At 53.1% G+C, this 15,300-nt stretch overlaps 4 protein-coding genes across 4 annotated transcripts; 2 read left to right on the top strand and 2 right to left on the bottom strand.

Moving 5' to 3' along the window:
* Positions 1-4,258: 4,258 nt before the first annotated feature.
* Positions 4,259-4,846, top strand: SPBR_06215 (uncharacterized protein; the record flags this gene model as incomplete). Its single annotated transcript, XM_040764477.1, has 3 exons — positions 4,259-4,334; positions 4,478-4,537; positions 4,668-4,846. The coding sequence occupies 3 exons, from the start codon at positions 4,259-4,261 to the stop codon at positions 4,844-4,846; spliced, it is 315 nt and encodes a 104-aa protein (XP_040622205.1).
* Positions 4,847-8,920: 4,074 nt separating this feature from the next.
* SPBR_06014 (30S ribosomal protein) lies at positions 8,921-10,076 on the top strand (the record flags this gene model as incomplete). The annotated part of the gene is made up of 2 exons (XM_040764276.1): positions 8,921-9,520; positions 9,630-10,076. 2 exons carry the CDS (start codon positions 8,921-8,923, stop codon positions 10,074-10,076), a joined length of 1,047 nt encoding a protein of 348 aa, XP_040622204.1.
* Positions 10,077-10,532: 456 nt separating this feature from the next.
* Positions 10,533-11,863, bottom strand: SPBR_05946 (acetyl-CoA acyltransferase; the record flags this gene model as incomplete). Its single annotated transcript, XM_040764209.1, has 2 exons — positions 10,533-11,782; positions 11,857-11,863. The coding sequence occupies 2 exons, from the start codon at positions 11,861-11,863 to the stop codon at positions 10,533-10,535; spliced, it is 1,257 nt and encodes a 418-aa protein (XP_040622203.1).
* Positions 11,864-13,373: 1,510 nt separating this feature from the next.
* Positions 13,374-15,080, bottom strand: SPBR_05809 (unspecific monooxygenase; the record flags this gene model as incomplete). The annotated part of the gene is made up of 3 exons (XM_040764072.1): positions 13,374-13,462; positions 13,526-14,655; positions 14,725-15,080. The coding sequence occupies 3 exons, from the start codon at positions 15,078-15,080 to the stop codon at positions 13,374-13,376; spliced, it is 1,575 nt and encodes a 524-aa protein (XP_040622202.1).
* Positions 15,081-15,300: the final 220 nt, after the last annotated feature.

Below are 15,300 nucleotides of genomic sequence, written 5' to 3'. Positions count from 1 at the left end.
CAATTGGCCGTAGGTATCACTGTCGTGCAACTTGGTCGAAGAAGGGGAAGGCACGACAGGTCGCCTGCACACATTTTTGTGCATCTGGATAGAAAAGATGGTCGCACCTGCCAAGTCCAGAGATCTGTCACCTGCCTCTTCTTATGTCCATAACTCTCTGGTCGTGCCTTCCTCTTCTTGTCAGGTCGCACCTGCCTCTTCTCGTCTCCTTCCCTATCTGGCATTGCCGCATTTGTTCGCCCATACATTGCATTTCTGCTGTGTCCCAAATTTTTGTGCTTCCCAACATTTTCATCCTGTCTTCATCTCTTGTCTTCACCTGCGATCAGAACAAACCCTCCCTGCAACCTGCTTGGACCCCACCGCACCACCCATCGTTGTCCATGCCACCGTTGCCCTCAGAAGAACATGGCCACGAATATGCTGCCTTCCGCTCTCGTGATGTAACGATACGCCATTTCCCTTCTTTTTTGGCCGTCCTTCCTTTCTTCTCCTTGTCTTCCGTTGTCGTCCGTTGTCTTTTACTGCGCAATCGCCTCTCTCCCACCCTTGTGTTGCCTTCAACTGGCCTTGAAGCACGCAAGGAGTCGTGCTCCCCACACGATTTCGAGACACAACGGCATCTCGTCATGGCCATGTGTGTTTTGTCCTGCAATTCGAAGGAGTTATTGTAGCTATTTGCTGAGGTAATCACCTTTTCAGGAATAATGTTGAGGCATCCTTTTGACTAAACAAATAAGAGAAGACCCAAATTCGACTTGTTGGCCCACTCGGGACCGGCCTTCGGCACGAACAGCGCCAGCTGGACCATCCTTTCTCACGGCTAGCTGTTGGTCGTTGTTGGACATCATTCCGCCACGCCCAATGCATAAAATACCTCCATGCTTGGTGCGCCCTTTGTTCTTCGGCTAGTGGAATCTTCTTTTGGGTTTCAACGACCTGCAGGTCATACAATGGAGCGGCCATTGTCTTTACCGGTGCCTGCCTCGCCACAGCGAAACTGTTCCTTTTGTCACGGCCGTTCGCCAGCGAAACGCACAGCGTACGCAAGTCGTGGCCAATGAACTGTTATGGTTTTTGGTAGCCCTAAAAGCGACCGTGCAGGAGTGCCTTGCTGGCAGGGCTGACCTCAAACAATGGCCTGCCTTGCCTCATGCCAGCTAGAGGCATACGGGGCGGCTGTCCCAGGCCGACATGTAAATTGTGCAGGCTCCGGCGTTTTATATCATTTTATTTTGACCTGATCGCGGCCTTACGAACGGGCCGTCTTAGCACCAGGGCGCAAACCAGACTGTGGTGAGTTGTTGCATCTGTCGATTCTGCTCCTGAACGCCAACATGAGTACGCTTTCCGTCTGTATGAAAAGAATACGCGCCTAAAACACCAAGTCAGGTTCCGCAACTGCAGCCGTCAAACAATTGTCTCTGTAGTCCACGTTGGACAGCGTCATATCCAGAGCATTATCCGCTACACAGCAACAACTACTCGGCCCAATGACGGGCTAAGCGGGCTAAGCGGCGGCTCCCGATCTTGGCTAGTCGTCTGCTACGCACATCACAAGGTTCTTACTCCTCTCTGGATAACATCTCCGCCTTCTCTTTCGACATCTAGTTCATATCCTCCCGATGTTTCAGGCCTGTTACTTCGTCTTGACAATCCCGCATTCCTTTTTTTTTTTTTTTTTTTTGGCTTTCCATTTCCAGTCAATCTCTTCTCCTATCCGGCCGGTAATAAGGTCGTGAAACAAATTTCCGTCAGACTCACAAAGCATCAAAAGAATCGGTAATAGACAAGCTGGCCCAGCTGGCTCACCAGTTATGCAAGGCATCGCCACAATCCTCGACGCCAGACCACTGTTGTCAATCTTATGCAACGTCCACGTCACTCGAAAAAAAAAACCAACGCATGGCATACATATAAGGCTCACAGAATCGACCGCTGAGACTTCGCAAAAGGGTGTGGTGAGGTAGAAAAGCCAGTGTTAGCTTGCATGCCACTACAAGGGATATGCATCCCAGCATGCGCCCTCCCTCACCCCGCCAATTGCTGGTTGTTGCATCACCGTTCTTGCTTGCCATTCCAGGACATTTCCCCCCCACAGGCTATTTATATGATCCTGTGTCTCAAAGACACTTGTCTAGCAACCCGATATGCAAAAACTGTCTGTGAGCTGGTGTTTTTCATTCAATAATGTCAGAAAAAGTACAGAATATTAAGAGGCGACAAATGTCTGCCCAACGGGAGGGCGTAGCCGGACATAAACCCGATGGGATGGCACGAGGGCCCGGAGAGTTGTATTTAGTCTCATTGACTGCGGTGCCTTACATTTGCAGAATAAAATGGGGTGCGTTGTTGTTACTGCATCCCCGTCATGGAACCCACCCCCATCATCGACCTCACGGCCAATTACCCGCAAACGATATAGGCAACTTCGATCGAAAACGCATGGAAGGGTGGGGTTTGCGGTGCCTGAGCAGGCGCTCTCCAGATTGGACCCATGCTTATTGCCTTCCAGCTGAGTCCGAGGACTCCAGCCCTAACCTGACCTTCACTGGTAGGCGCCTATGCCAATGACATCCCGCTTTAGAAACAGAGATCCTCAGCAGTTGAAAGGACATGTCCAACGCCACTTTTGCATCGACCCTACCGCCCACAAAGGCAGTGCAACGGCTGACAAAATGGCATCGTCAACGATCTTTCTCCACTCGTTGACAAGCGGCGAGCAGCGCGCAACAAAGAGCTGTGTTGCTACATAGCGATATTGCACTACATGTGAGCAATGTAAGCATGCGCCTGGCTTGCCGAGATCAAAAGGCATTTTACTGCCATAACCTACACTGCAACTGCAGCATTGACAAAAGGCACCCAAGACGTCCAGCTGATCACTGTTTCCTGCATACGGCTCTCAACCATCGCATTCCGTTTTATGCGAGCAGCCTAACGACAGCGGCATCATTTATTTGTTTGTACACTCATTTCATTGACTTGCCGTGAGGAGAAAGGCTTCCAGTGCCCTTGTCTTCGCTTCCACAGAGCACAAGCAGTGAATGTTGGCCTTTGTGTACACGGCTATTGACATATTTTGTCCGTCTTCCAATGCCGCTTGGCTCCTTTGTTACACGAAATGTCAACAGAAGGGGAACAAGACAACCATTTTCAGCTTAAGACACTGACGGAAAAAATAGGAAATTTTCGTCAGTTCATTTGTTTATTTTGTACAACACGTCGACGGATGCAAATTCGTTTCATGGCAAGCAACACGAGCCTGCGTGCCTAGTTTTCTGGAAGACAGCCCAGCACCCATTCTGTCCCGTATTCAGTCAGAATTTACCGCTGTCGAGAAACAAGCCCGTATCTCAAGCGCACGGTCTCCAGATTTGCTTCTAGAAGGACTGCAAAAGCCGTGCGCGTGCAATGTTTGGGTTCGGCCCACGGCAATGGCACGCTGGAGGGTTTTTTTGAGGAGGTGTCTCTCTCAAACAGAACCATCCTCCCGTCTCTAGTCAAGTGTCAAAAACGCTCTTGCAAGGGTTAGTAGACAAGGGGGTGTGCTTGCAGCTGCAGGAAGAGTAGGGATGGGGCTCAGAAAAAAACCACTGTCGAGGAAGAAGAAACAAAAAAGAAGACCAGGGAAAGCGAACTGTGAGAAGAAGAGCCAAGAAGAAAACAAAAGCCCAAGTTTCCGTTCTTCTAGCCAAGTGCGTCAGCCCAGCATAAACGCAGGTCTCGTCTGCCAACGGACACCCCCCTCCCTCGCCGGCCTGGCCACCTCTTTTCCTTTTCTTGGACACAACATCTTTTTGGTAACCTTTGTTGCTGCCCGTTCCCGAGAGAATACAAACAAGCAGGGCGAGGAAAACGCATCCATCCACAACCCGAAATTTTTCAAACAATTCACCAAACGTCACTCACAAAATCCCCACTGCAGCACTGGGCACTAAACGGCTGCCACGACAGTCGACTTGCTTGGATGTGTCTCTGACGGACACTGTGAACCCAAGGGTTTCCTCGCTCAAAAAGTATATAGACCCATCGTCGACCTTCACCTCTCTTCGTGCCAACTCTCAACTCAGCAAACTGAATCGTTTCTGTTGGAAAACATCTTTACTTTTATCCTTCTTTCGTCGTACCTTACCCGTTCTCGTCTTTACCTCTCTTTACCTATAGCTATCATTCACACGACGAACTCTTCATCTCCTTTGTTCACGGCTCCATATTATCTACATATTTTTATCTCTTTCAATCACCAGATCCAAACATGCCCAGCTCCTCTTCCCCCTTTTCTGGGCCGTCCAAGAAGGCCAACATTTCGGCGTGGCAAGAGAGACTCATCGGTAAGTACGCAGGTAATCCATAATGAGGAAAGACAACTTCTGATGGTCTTGCCCATTTCGATGAGCATCCTTCTTTCCCACACCCATCTACTGAGAAATATTCTCCGGCGCGGCACGAAGCCAGATCTAACCAACCCCAATAGAAGCCTGCCGCGATTGCAATATCGACCCCCCAGATTTCCAAGTCGTTTCCGATCAGCGAGGTATGTGCCACCCACAAATTCTGCCGGAGAAACGGTCAAGCCGTCGCTCTCTCAGTCTCCAACATCCCAAAACCCGTTATGTGGTCAGCCCACATGATTTTTTTTCCCTTTTTTTAACCCGCACATATAGGAGGACGCACTGCCTGGTCAAGCCGGGTGTCCGTCTACGGATATGTCTTTGCGGCGCGGTATTGGTACGATGGTAAGAACGTCAACAATGCAAAGGAAGATGCTGCTGAGATGGCACTGGCCTGGCTGACGGGGGGATCCAACCCGAGCTCCCCGTCGACTTCCCGTTCCGGGTGGTAATCTGATGCCAGTAACGCATATGCACACGCCCTTTGTATTGGCCACGAAGCGCTGAATAGCAACTGGTAGAGGCGTTTGAAACCTCTGTCCCAGTTTGTCACGTTTACAACACTTGTTTCTCTTCTGAGATTGCAGTTTTTTGGGCATTTTTCTGTTACCTCCACGCTCTCCTTTCCTCGGATTTCTCTTCTATTGTGTCGTTCTCCATTGTTTTCGGTCTTGCACTTTTGTTTAGGTTGGTCCATTGGGTCTTTGTGTGCTATATTTCTTTCTGGCTTTTCTTATTTTGTCTTGCTGTCTCGGTTTTCTTCTACCAATTCCCTCTCTGGAATTTGATCTTTTCCATTTCGTCAGTTCACTTGCGATACAAGACGCCTTCCATCTTGGAGTTTGGGGAGCTGGATTTGGAAAATGGGGTTACCACGCGGTCATAAAATGGGAATCGGCGCAGAATGTTGCAGTGACTTGTCTGCATGACCAAGCAAGGACAAGGATATGACGCCTTACAACTCCTATTGTCGGGGTCTTATTTGCTTTTTCTATCTTTCTTGTACCCTTTTGGCTTCTCTTTTATTTCCTTGTTTATTTTCAAAGATCAAAACATTGCGTTCGGACTTTTTTTTCACACCCACTTCTTTCTGAGTTTATTGAAGCACGAGCTGTCAACCCACATGGCGCCCGACTTTATCGAAAACCACCCCTTGGACTATGGATAGATGCCGGTTATACGAGAAAATTGGATCCCAATCACCTCTGACTGTTTTATTTTACTTTTTGGATATGTCTTTGTGGTGCTTTTTTTTTGTTGTTGTCGTACGGAGATTATTTTATTATTTTATTATTTTATTTCTTTACTTTCCAAAAAGGAGACAAAACGAGAGCGCTTTGGTAACTGACAACGCACCGAGAACACAACACCGATTAACGGAAACGGAGCGACACTGGACTGACAGCGAGCTCGGACGCACCCAAGAAATTGAAACAAATAAAAGAACAGGGAAACAAAAGGGGAAACACGACGACTATCTAACTAAAACGAACTATTGTGAGACACCGCTAATGTGCAAAAACAACCGAACTACACAAGAGATCTAACCACAGAACAAGCCGTGCATATGTTTAAGGAGCGGTGAGTAGGCGGCAACGCACGCTGTGTCTCCCGAGCCCACTCCATTCCTGGTCCAACCCCCCATGCCCCCATGTTCGTCGTTTGTTTGGTAATGCTGTTCTCGGGTGAATCAAGTTGCATTGGGGGTCGTGTTTTTGACCGTTTGAACGTCAACCTCTCTTGTTGTGAGACAGTGCAACTGAGTTTACAAAATTCTTTTCGTCTCGTCTTTCCCTTTCTTTTGATTTCTCAATTCTGACTTGCCTTTTCTTTTTCGCCCCTTCTCTTTGCTAAGGCCCCCTGAAGAAGCTAACGAATGTCTAGCACTCAACAAACGGCGTGGCACAGACAGGTTTCTGCTTGTCTCACGCCGGTTCGAGCAGGAGCAGGCCTCAGCGACGGTTCTACCTTGTCTTATCCTACCCTGCCGTCATATGACTTATTTCACTTCGACGTTCGCCTTACACCGTGCTTTCCGACCGTCGCAACCCAGAGCCGCCATGACCCTCACGCTACGGCAGCACGTCTGCTTTCCCCCGTGTTTGCGTTCTTGGTATTCGGCTGGCCTCTCACCGAGGACGTCGATCCTTTCTTTCTTACTTTGTCTTCTCTTCGTTGACTTTGCAACCCGCCCCAGTCCGAGACCGCATGGGTCTCCAGCACTTTGTCTTTCTATTCCTTCTTCTTTTCTTTCCTACACTTTCTCCCGGGCATAGGGTTTTCTTGACTTGTCTTTAGTACAAATGGGTGAACAGGGGATATGTTCCTCTTTTACGACCAGGCCCAGGCAGTTACTAACGTTGAAGCGATGACAGACGGGGAACGCGTCTGTCCAGAGCTGGCACTTGGTTTTCTTTTGCGGTGGTCTTGGTTCCTCCCCACCCATTATAAGAAACAAGAAGATGAATAGGAAAGGCGTGGGATAGCGTGGAATTATGCAAGACAGGAGGCAAACGTTGTGAGAAGGATGGCCAACAGAGCGGACTAGCTTGTCGACCCCCATGCCGGACACCGATGTCCAAACCACCAGGTGAAGATGTCTCCTAACCTGTTTCTTGCCTCCTTTCCTGTGCTTTTCCATCTCGTTCTCTAACCTCATCCCAGGTGTAGACGTCGCTGTTGCCTTTTGAGTGCTCGGTCGCCCCGCTACCATGGTGCAGCTGAGCAGTATCACGAGACCAGTGGGGCCAGTACGGGGGAGGATACAGGATAACCACAGTCCCAAACAAAGCACCATACGCCTGGCGCGCTACATACAAGACAACAATCGAAAAAAGGAAGCAAACCTTCAGAGACAAGAAGAAACGAAAAGAAAAGGAGAAAGAAAGATAGAAAAAAAGCCGGGCACGCGGACGGACCGCAGACGAAGCACGGCGCGTTTCTTGCAAACAGAAATCCTAAGAAAACTAGGCCGGCCATTGCCTGTTTTGGGACACTTGGCCATGCATGACCCCCAACGTTGTTTTCTTTTGCTCCGGCCTCTCTCCACCAACCATTTGCCCTTTTCCCAGCTCGGTGGGCTGGGTACTTACATTTTTGCTCTGTAAAGCCCCTCAAATACGCCCAACTAGCATCCTTTTTTACTTGACCAAGTATCTTGTGCGCCTGTCCTCGCATCACGACCCAAGCCGCCTACTCTCTCTCCCTTACAGTGCACGTGGACACTTGTCTGAGGAGCGGCTTCCTCTCACGGGGTCTCCCAGCCACGGGGGCACTGCATGGTGGTCTGGTATGCACGATGAGCGACACCCACGTATCAGGCACAACCTCCTTGCATCCCGCATGCTACTCTGCTGCATCGGCATGGCAAGGTCCGTCGGGCATCCTGGCCTGGTCCATTATCAACAATGTAATACATGTACTACATATGATATTAGGGCCCGGTTTTTGTTTGCAGACCTTTCGTTTGCAGGCCTTTTGTTTTAGCCAGGCCGTCAGGCGCGTTCAAGACGAAGGCCCTTGCCGTTTCGACGACCACCGGGTCACGATTTACTGCCATGACGATGTTGCCGCCGCGGCTTTCGACAACGACCTAGGTCTTGTGACGCAGTGCCGGTAGAATTGAGGTTGCGAGTGAGAAGCGCATTGGAGAGCATATGACACGAAGGCGTATTTTGGCGAGTCACGTTGTTGCTTCCTGCTGTATCGGGTAGGTTCAAGCCCACCGGGCCAAGCAGACGACGGCAGGCTCGCCTATTCCTTCCGCTTGGGTTTTGCATACAGGCCCCATTTTGTGACGCCCGTGATACTGTACGCTGCGGACCTGCCGTTTGAAGACAGCTAGTGCTTAAATAAGAAGAGCAGGTGCTTCAAATACGCGCAAGGAAGGCGCGTTGGGTGCTAGATCGAGCCCTGAATCCGTCTGCAGGATATTACTCGGGCTGGGCTAAACAAACCGAAGCACCAGTGCGCAGTACAGAAATACCATACGTAGGCGAAGTGCATCCAGTCGTATCACAAGAGGGAACACAAAAGGCAACAGGCGTTGGTGAGTCCGACAAGACACGACATGTCGTTGTACGGAGCATTAATTACAGGCCCTCAGGCGCTTCAACAGAGGACAACGGGTAGGCCCGCCGCCTAAAAGACTTCCTGGGCCAGCCTGGGCCAGTGTAAGATCAAATTGGCCAATCAGAGAGAAGGGGGCGCAGACGCAATTGAGCCCCACCCGGACTAAATGGTGTTCCGGGCGGAAAGAGCGCTGGAGACCGGTCCTGCCAATACAGAATACCAGCCAGACCTCAGTACCAGCGCCATAGGAAAAATAAATAGGAAATAAATTTTCGGTCGCGCGACTGCATCGAGCCTCGGCGATCGCGACATCACGACATCACGACGACACGCCCACACGCCGATACACTGCATCGACAAACTGGCATCCCGGGCTGTTCGGCGTATTTATTTTCTACCGTTTTCCGTCGTATGAAGTCAATTGACCCGGAGCGAGGCAACACACAATTCATACCATGTCCTCCTCTCGGATGGCACCGCTCTGGCGGAGCTCCGGCCAGTGCCTTGCTCTCCGGCCACGGGCAACGGCATCGACGGCTACTCTTCCGAGATCGATGGCTGCAGATGCACGAGCACGACCACAGCTGGCTGCACGCCGGAGAGTGGCGGTCGTCCCGTCGGCCGTGCGTGGCTTTGCCGACATTGCGACGACACCAGAGAGCAACAACAGTGACAACAACACCACACACGACGTTGACGCCGGAGGCGTATCACAAAAACAAGCATTAGACCCGTCAGGGTCTGGGACGAAAGCGAACGATGTGGAAAAGCCCCATCTGGCGAACGCGAGGCGTGAGGCCATCCTCCAGTTTGAACGCTTGGTCAAGGGCTTTGCACCATTCGAACGCTCTGCCGACGGCCACAAGTTCGGCCTGACGACAAACGCAACACGGGCGGCAATGCTCGACCAGGAGGCGCTCGAGGTGGGAGACATGACGCTGGCAGACGGCGAGGCGCTGCCCCGCGTCGGCAGGCTGCAGAAGCGTCATGATCCCGTCATCGCGCAGGTCACGCGTCTGATGATGCGCGACGGCAAGCTCGCCAAAGCCCAGAGAGTGAGTCCCCCGGGTTTTTTTTTTTTTTTTTTTTTTTTTTTTTTTTTTTTTTTTTATCTTTCACATCTGCCGAGAGATCCCAACTGCTGACCGCACAACCACAACCCAGAACATGGCCCTTGTCCTCAACTACTTGCGTACGGCGCCGCCGCCCAAGATTGACCCCAACTTCCCGCTCATGACCGGCAACCTGCCCGCTGAGGCGCTACCCCTCGACCCCGTCCGCTACCTCAACGTCGTGGTCGACTCCGTCGCGCCCCTGATCCGCATCTTGCACCTGGCCGGCCAGGCCGGTGGTGGCCGCGCTCTGCCTGTGCCCGCCCCTCTCAACGAGCGCCAGCGACGCCGCGCCGCCTTTACCTGGATCCTCGAGAACGCCAGCAAGCGGCCGTCGCGCGGCAGTGGTCGCAATACGTTTGCGCACCGCGTGGCCGAGGAGATTATTGCCGTCGCCGAGGGCCGGTCCAGTGTGTGGGAGAAGCGGAGGATGGTGCACAAGCAGGGCACGGCGGCGCGTGCCAACGTCCTGGCCCTGACGAAGAAGAAGAGACACTAGGCAGGATGAACATGAGAGGACGAGAGGAAGACGAGAAGAGGACAGAAAGGCGCCTCCCAATCCACCCCTTTGTATTATTGTACTAAATCTGTGCGTTCACTGTGGCGGAATGCCGGCGAACCCGAAGCATAAAGTAAAACAAAAAATGTGTATATATAATAGTCAAGCAAAATTATTTTCAATACACAAATATGCGTGTGAGTGTACGTTGTTCATCAATACTATCTTGAGTCCAAAATCGTTATAATCACCACAATATAGTAATGCTTCGAAACAACAAGTCAAATTGTAGGATACAATTTCTAAAAAAATAAAAATAAAAGGCTCGTGGACCTAAACAAGTACTCATACAAGATAAATATAAACAATAGACCGACCATGTATCACATGAGCCCCGTCCTTTTTATTTAGCCCCAATCCGAATCCGTACTGATCTGCAAAAGCAGACAGAGCCCCTTACTCGGCAACCCAGACAGCGGCCATGCCCATGCCCGTGCCAACGCACATGCTGGTCACGCCAACCTTCTGGTTTGTGCGACGCAGCTGGTACAGCAGCGTCGAGACCTGGCGGGCGCCCGTGCAGCCCAGGGGGTGGCCGAACGCAATGGCGCCGCCCAGCGGGTTGATCTTCTCCGCCGGCAGGCCCAGCTCGTTGGCGCACCACAGGCACTGGCTGGCAAAGGCCTCGTTGATCTCGTACACGTCAACGTCCTCCTTGGTGATCTTGGCCAGCTCCAGCGCCTTGGGGATCGCCTTCCAGGGGCCGACACCCATCAGCAGAGGCGGCACGCCCACGATGGACGCGGACACGAACTTGCCCAGGATCGGCTGGCCCAGCTTCTCGGCCGTCGAGCGGCGCATCAGCAGGACCGCCGCGGCACCGTCCGAGATCTGCGACGCGTTGCCGGCGTGGATGCTGCCGTCCTTGGCAAACGACGCGCGGATCTTGCCCAGCGACTCGGCCGTGACACCAGGGCGCACGCCGTCGTCGCGGTCGACCGTGATCGTCTTGGTCTCGCCCGACTTGGGGTCCTCCCACTGCACCGTCTGGGGCGCGAGCTCGTCCTTGAACAGGCCGGCCTCCTGGGCCTTGGCGGCCTTCTGGTACGACGCCGCCGCAAAGGCATCCTGCGACGCGCGCGAGATGTGGCGGTCCTGCGCCATCTGCTCCGACAGCTGGCCCATGCCGACCTTGCAGTTGGCCGACTCGGGGTGGCTCTCGAGCAGCTCCGAGAACTCGGACACGGCCGCCGGGCCGTACTGTGTGCTCATGCTCTCGACACCGGCGCCGATGCCAATGTCAATCATGCCCGTGCGGATCTGGTTGGCAATGTCGACGCACGCCTGCAGGCCCGACGAGCACTGGCGGTTGAGCGTGCGCGCCGCCGTCGACGTGGGGAACCCGGCGACCAGGACGGCCGCGCGCATCTCCGTGGCACCGCCACCGGGGGCCAGGACCGTGCCGACAGCCACGTCCTCCACCAGGGCAGGGTCGATCTTGGAGCGCTCTAGCAGCGACTTGAGCGCGCCGGCCATCAGGTCCGAGGCCTGCGTGTCCTTGAAGCCGCCCTTGCCGCCCTTGGTGAAAGGCGTGCGCAGAGCAGCGGTGACGACGACGTCGTCGGGGTTCTTCTCGAGAAGCTTGGCCTTGCCGCCGGCAGAGCCGCCGGACAGCTGGTTGGAGATGGAGGAGAGACGGTCGAGGGCTGGACGAGGCGGGACAAAAAAGATGACAGTTAGCTCAGTGGCAAAGACAGAGGAGAGGAGACAAAAGACTTACCACCCATTGTGAATGTGTAGAGGATTGTAGAGGTCGAACAAAAAAAATGAGGAGATGCAGAAAGGGTATCAAAGATGCAAAAGATGCGAGACGTGGTGATGGATGGTGAGGTGGAAGGAAGAAGAGATCGAGAGAAGGAAAGAATAAGACGAAGAGAAGAAAAGGAAACAAAAAGGGACAATGGCAAACTGTTTTGTAATCCCCCTGGAGCGGACGAGGACTTGTGAACGGATCGAGTCAAGACGGCGCCAGTTTCTCCAAAGCTTTCTCCATAATAAAGCGAGGAGGGTGCTGTCGAAAATGGGCGAGCCGAGGCATCCTCGCCCCTCCCATCGTTCTTTCCCCCGACTCCAGCACTGGCCACAGCGCACCTGCGTCACCACTTTTCTGGTCCTTTCTGTGCCTTCCCCAATGAGCCTCCAAGTCCGGGGATCCGCCCCCAGGCCGAGTCGCTTCCCCCAAGAAACACCGCTAGTGCGTGGCGCTAGAAACCACCTGCACCTGCCCACGAAGTTTTGGAGGGGTGTGACGGTCGCACTTTCACATGTTTTCGGAATTGCACCTGCCAAAGTTTTGGCGCTGCTTTGCCGCTTTCGCCCAAAGGCAGGAACGCAGATATGCATTAAAGCGACCTTCTGTGTCTTGCTCTCTGCTTGCGGACACCCTCTCGTGCCTCTGCACCTTCTGCACGCCCTCTGGAATGCAGCAAAACACTTCCAGCACTGATTGCCGTGAAACACAGTTGTCTCACTACAACGACGTATCCATTATCCTTTTCGTGTTAGGGAAGACATTGACAGCCAACGACGTATTATTCCTTCGTAATTATGTCGTACTACTTTGTGATCTGTCATAACGTCGCACCGGATCTCACTGTCATCTCACCCTATGGATGGTCGGGGTGAGGAGCGCATGTGATCACTGCTGTTTAGCTCTGTGGCGACGTTCGCTGGTTTTTGTGGCCACCTACTTAATATGCATGTATGCGAGTTTCTGCGCATGTTCGACGTCTGCTGGAACTCGGCTGCCCACAAGGCAATTTATTACGTCGTAGGCTGTAGGCCAAGGCCGCTCAAGTGACCATCCCCCATGATAGCCTTTGGGCCAGTTTTGCCCGAGGCTTTGACATACCACAAACAAGCCCGTGTAAACGAAGAGTGCCGGACAGCATATTGATGAGTAAAATTAATCGAAAGGTCATGTAAGTGAAGATTATTTTGGTATGGCACTGGCTGTTAAATCCAAGATGCTTTCGAGTAGTGAATTCCTGAACGCCTTTGTCGTTTTCTACATTCTTTTTCTTGTCAATATTTTGATAATATTCTTAACATCTTATTCCCAGATTGTTTTTGCTTTCCAACTATCCGTACGATTCCGTAACGGCCTTTGTCATAATGCTAGCGCTACGGAATAGGTTCGAATCGAAGGTAGAGCTGTTCGGCTCCCGGTTCAACTTCTCTGCATCGCATAAACATGGTTAGCTGCAGTTTACTTTGGCAAACGGAAACAGGTCCAACTTACTCTGCGTCATCGGGGTCCATGCTGCTGTCGTCCACGACAAGCGTCTTGAAGCGACTGTAGATCGCGGCAATGATGGCTTTGATTTCTGCACGGCGTTAGCCTTGTCGACAGCCAGAAAGGCCACTTAGCTGGTCCCTTCGACACTCACCTTGCATGGCAAAATGGGACCCAATGCACATTCGCCCACCAGACCCAAAGGCCCAAAACTGCCGATTGCGCTCGTTTCTTTCCTTGTCATCCGCACCGGTCCACCGCGTATAGTCCCAGGTCTCCGGGTCGGGAAAAACGGACGACTCGCGGTGCAGCGTATGTGCAAGGGCCGCAATGCGGACGCCTCCCGGAAGTCGATACGGGCCCAGCTGGCAGCCGGACGCGGGTGTCTGACGGGGCAGCGGACCGTCGAACGGCGCATATAGCCGCAGCGTCTCCATAATGACGGCATGCAAGACGGGCAAACCATCAAGTGTCCTGGCATCCGGGAGGAATGGCGAGCCGGAATCTTCGTCCGCCTTGAGCCGCAGAAGCTCTGCCCGCAAACTGTCTTGCACATCCTGGTGGACGGACAGCTGCCACGCCAGATAGGCGAGCGTGCTGGCGGTTGTTTCCTGGCCGGCAATGATGTGGTCGTACACCTCCGACTGGGCCGACAGACGGGGATTTTGAAGCACAGTATTGTAGAGGACGGACTCTGCGCCGTGCGCAGTATTCTCGCGCTCAACGGCAGACAAGAACGACTTTACTACCGTAGGCTCGTCCTCCGGTGACGGTTGGTCGTCTCCACCATCCACCGACGGACTGTCAAGCCGCGCCGCCGCCGTCCCGAACAGCGTCTGGTTCCAGTCGGCAAGCTCGTTGGTGGCCCGAACCGCTGACCGCAGCAACGGAAAGATGCCGCATTTTGCGACCATCCGTGAGAGCTCAGGGAGCTCCTGTTGGAAAAAGAAAGCACTGAATCGGGTCAGATACGTCTGGATCCAATGGCCATGGGCGGCTGGGTTGCGCAAAAAATCGGTGCCGCCGCGGAGGCCATATATGTAAGATGTGATGAAGTCCATGCTCGTCGCCTGGAACAACTGGAACATCTCGACGCCCTTGGGCTCTTGGCCCGCTTTCGCGGAATCCGCCAAGATGGGCAACAGCCGGTCGAGCAGGATGGCACGAGCCTGGCCGGCAGCGGCAGGCGATGCCTGGAGGAACGATTTCGAATAGACATGCGAGACCATGCGCTTTCGCATGGCATGCTCCTTGACCGGTATGACCGAGAACATGCAAGGGACGCTGTGCACGAGTTAAAGCGTGTTCTCTCGGTGTATAACCTGGTACTTGCAAAAGAAAAAAACATCTTACCCATAGTTGTCAAATATGCCGTACCACTTCGTCCGGTTGAAGGGCCCGCTGTAAACGGTCTTGACATAGTCGATGCTGTCGATGCTCACATCGTTCGGACCGAGCCGCACGACAGGCCCAAACTTCTTGTGGGCGTCCGCGACGGTCTCAGTTTCGGCGTCCTTGTAGCGGACGGAGAGAATCCACAACGACGAGAAGGGAGCCGACCAGTGTGCATTGGGGATCTGGTTCAACGGGCTGCCAACGAGTGGGAAGACGACAAACCGGGAAACGGAAATGGCAGCCAGCGTAAACAATGCCCACGGCAACAGAGACGTCCCAAATGTCGAGGAGAAGAGTGCCGAAGAGGAATCCATGGTGGTGCACGAAGCGAGGCTGGTCGCTCAAAACAGGCCTAGACAGTGCAACTTCAGGCGAGGCTCGCTTCAACGGTCCCAAGATGGCATGCAAATGAGCCGGGGGCGCAGCAAGGCTGGCGATGATTCGAATTGCAGATGGATGGATGGAACGGTGGAGCAGATTCATTGTTCCCTAAGTCCAGGGACAAGTCACACTTTATGTTGCAGTCAGAGGTCA

This window comes from Sporothrix brasiliensis (assembly GCF_000820605.1).
Source record: "Sporothrix brasiliensis 5110 chromosome Unknown Cont15, whole genome shotgun sequence".
Lineage (NCBI taxonomy): Eukaryota > Fungi > Ascomycota > Sordariomycetes > Ophiostomatales > Ophiostomataceae > Sporothrix > Sporothrix brasiliensis.
This window is presented reverse-complemented; position numbering and strand designations above follow the sequence as displayed.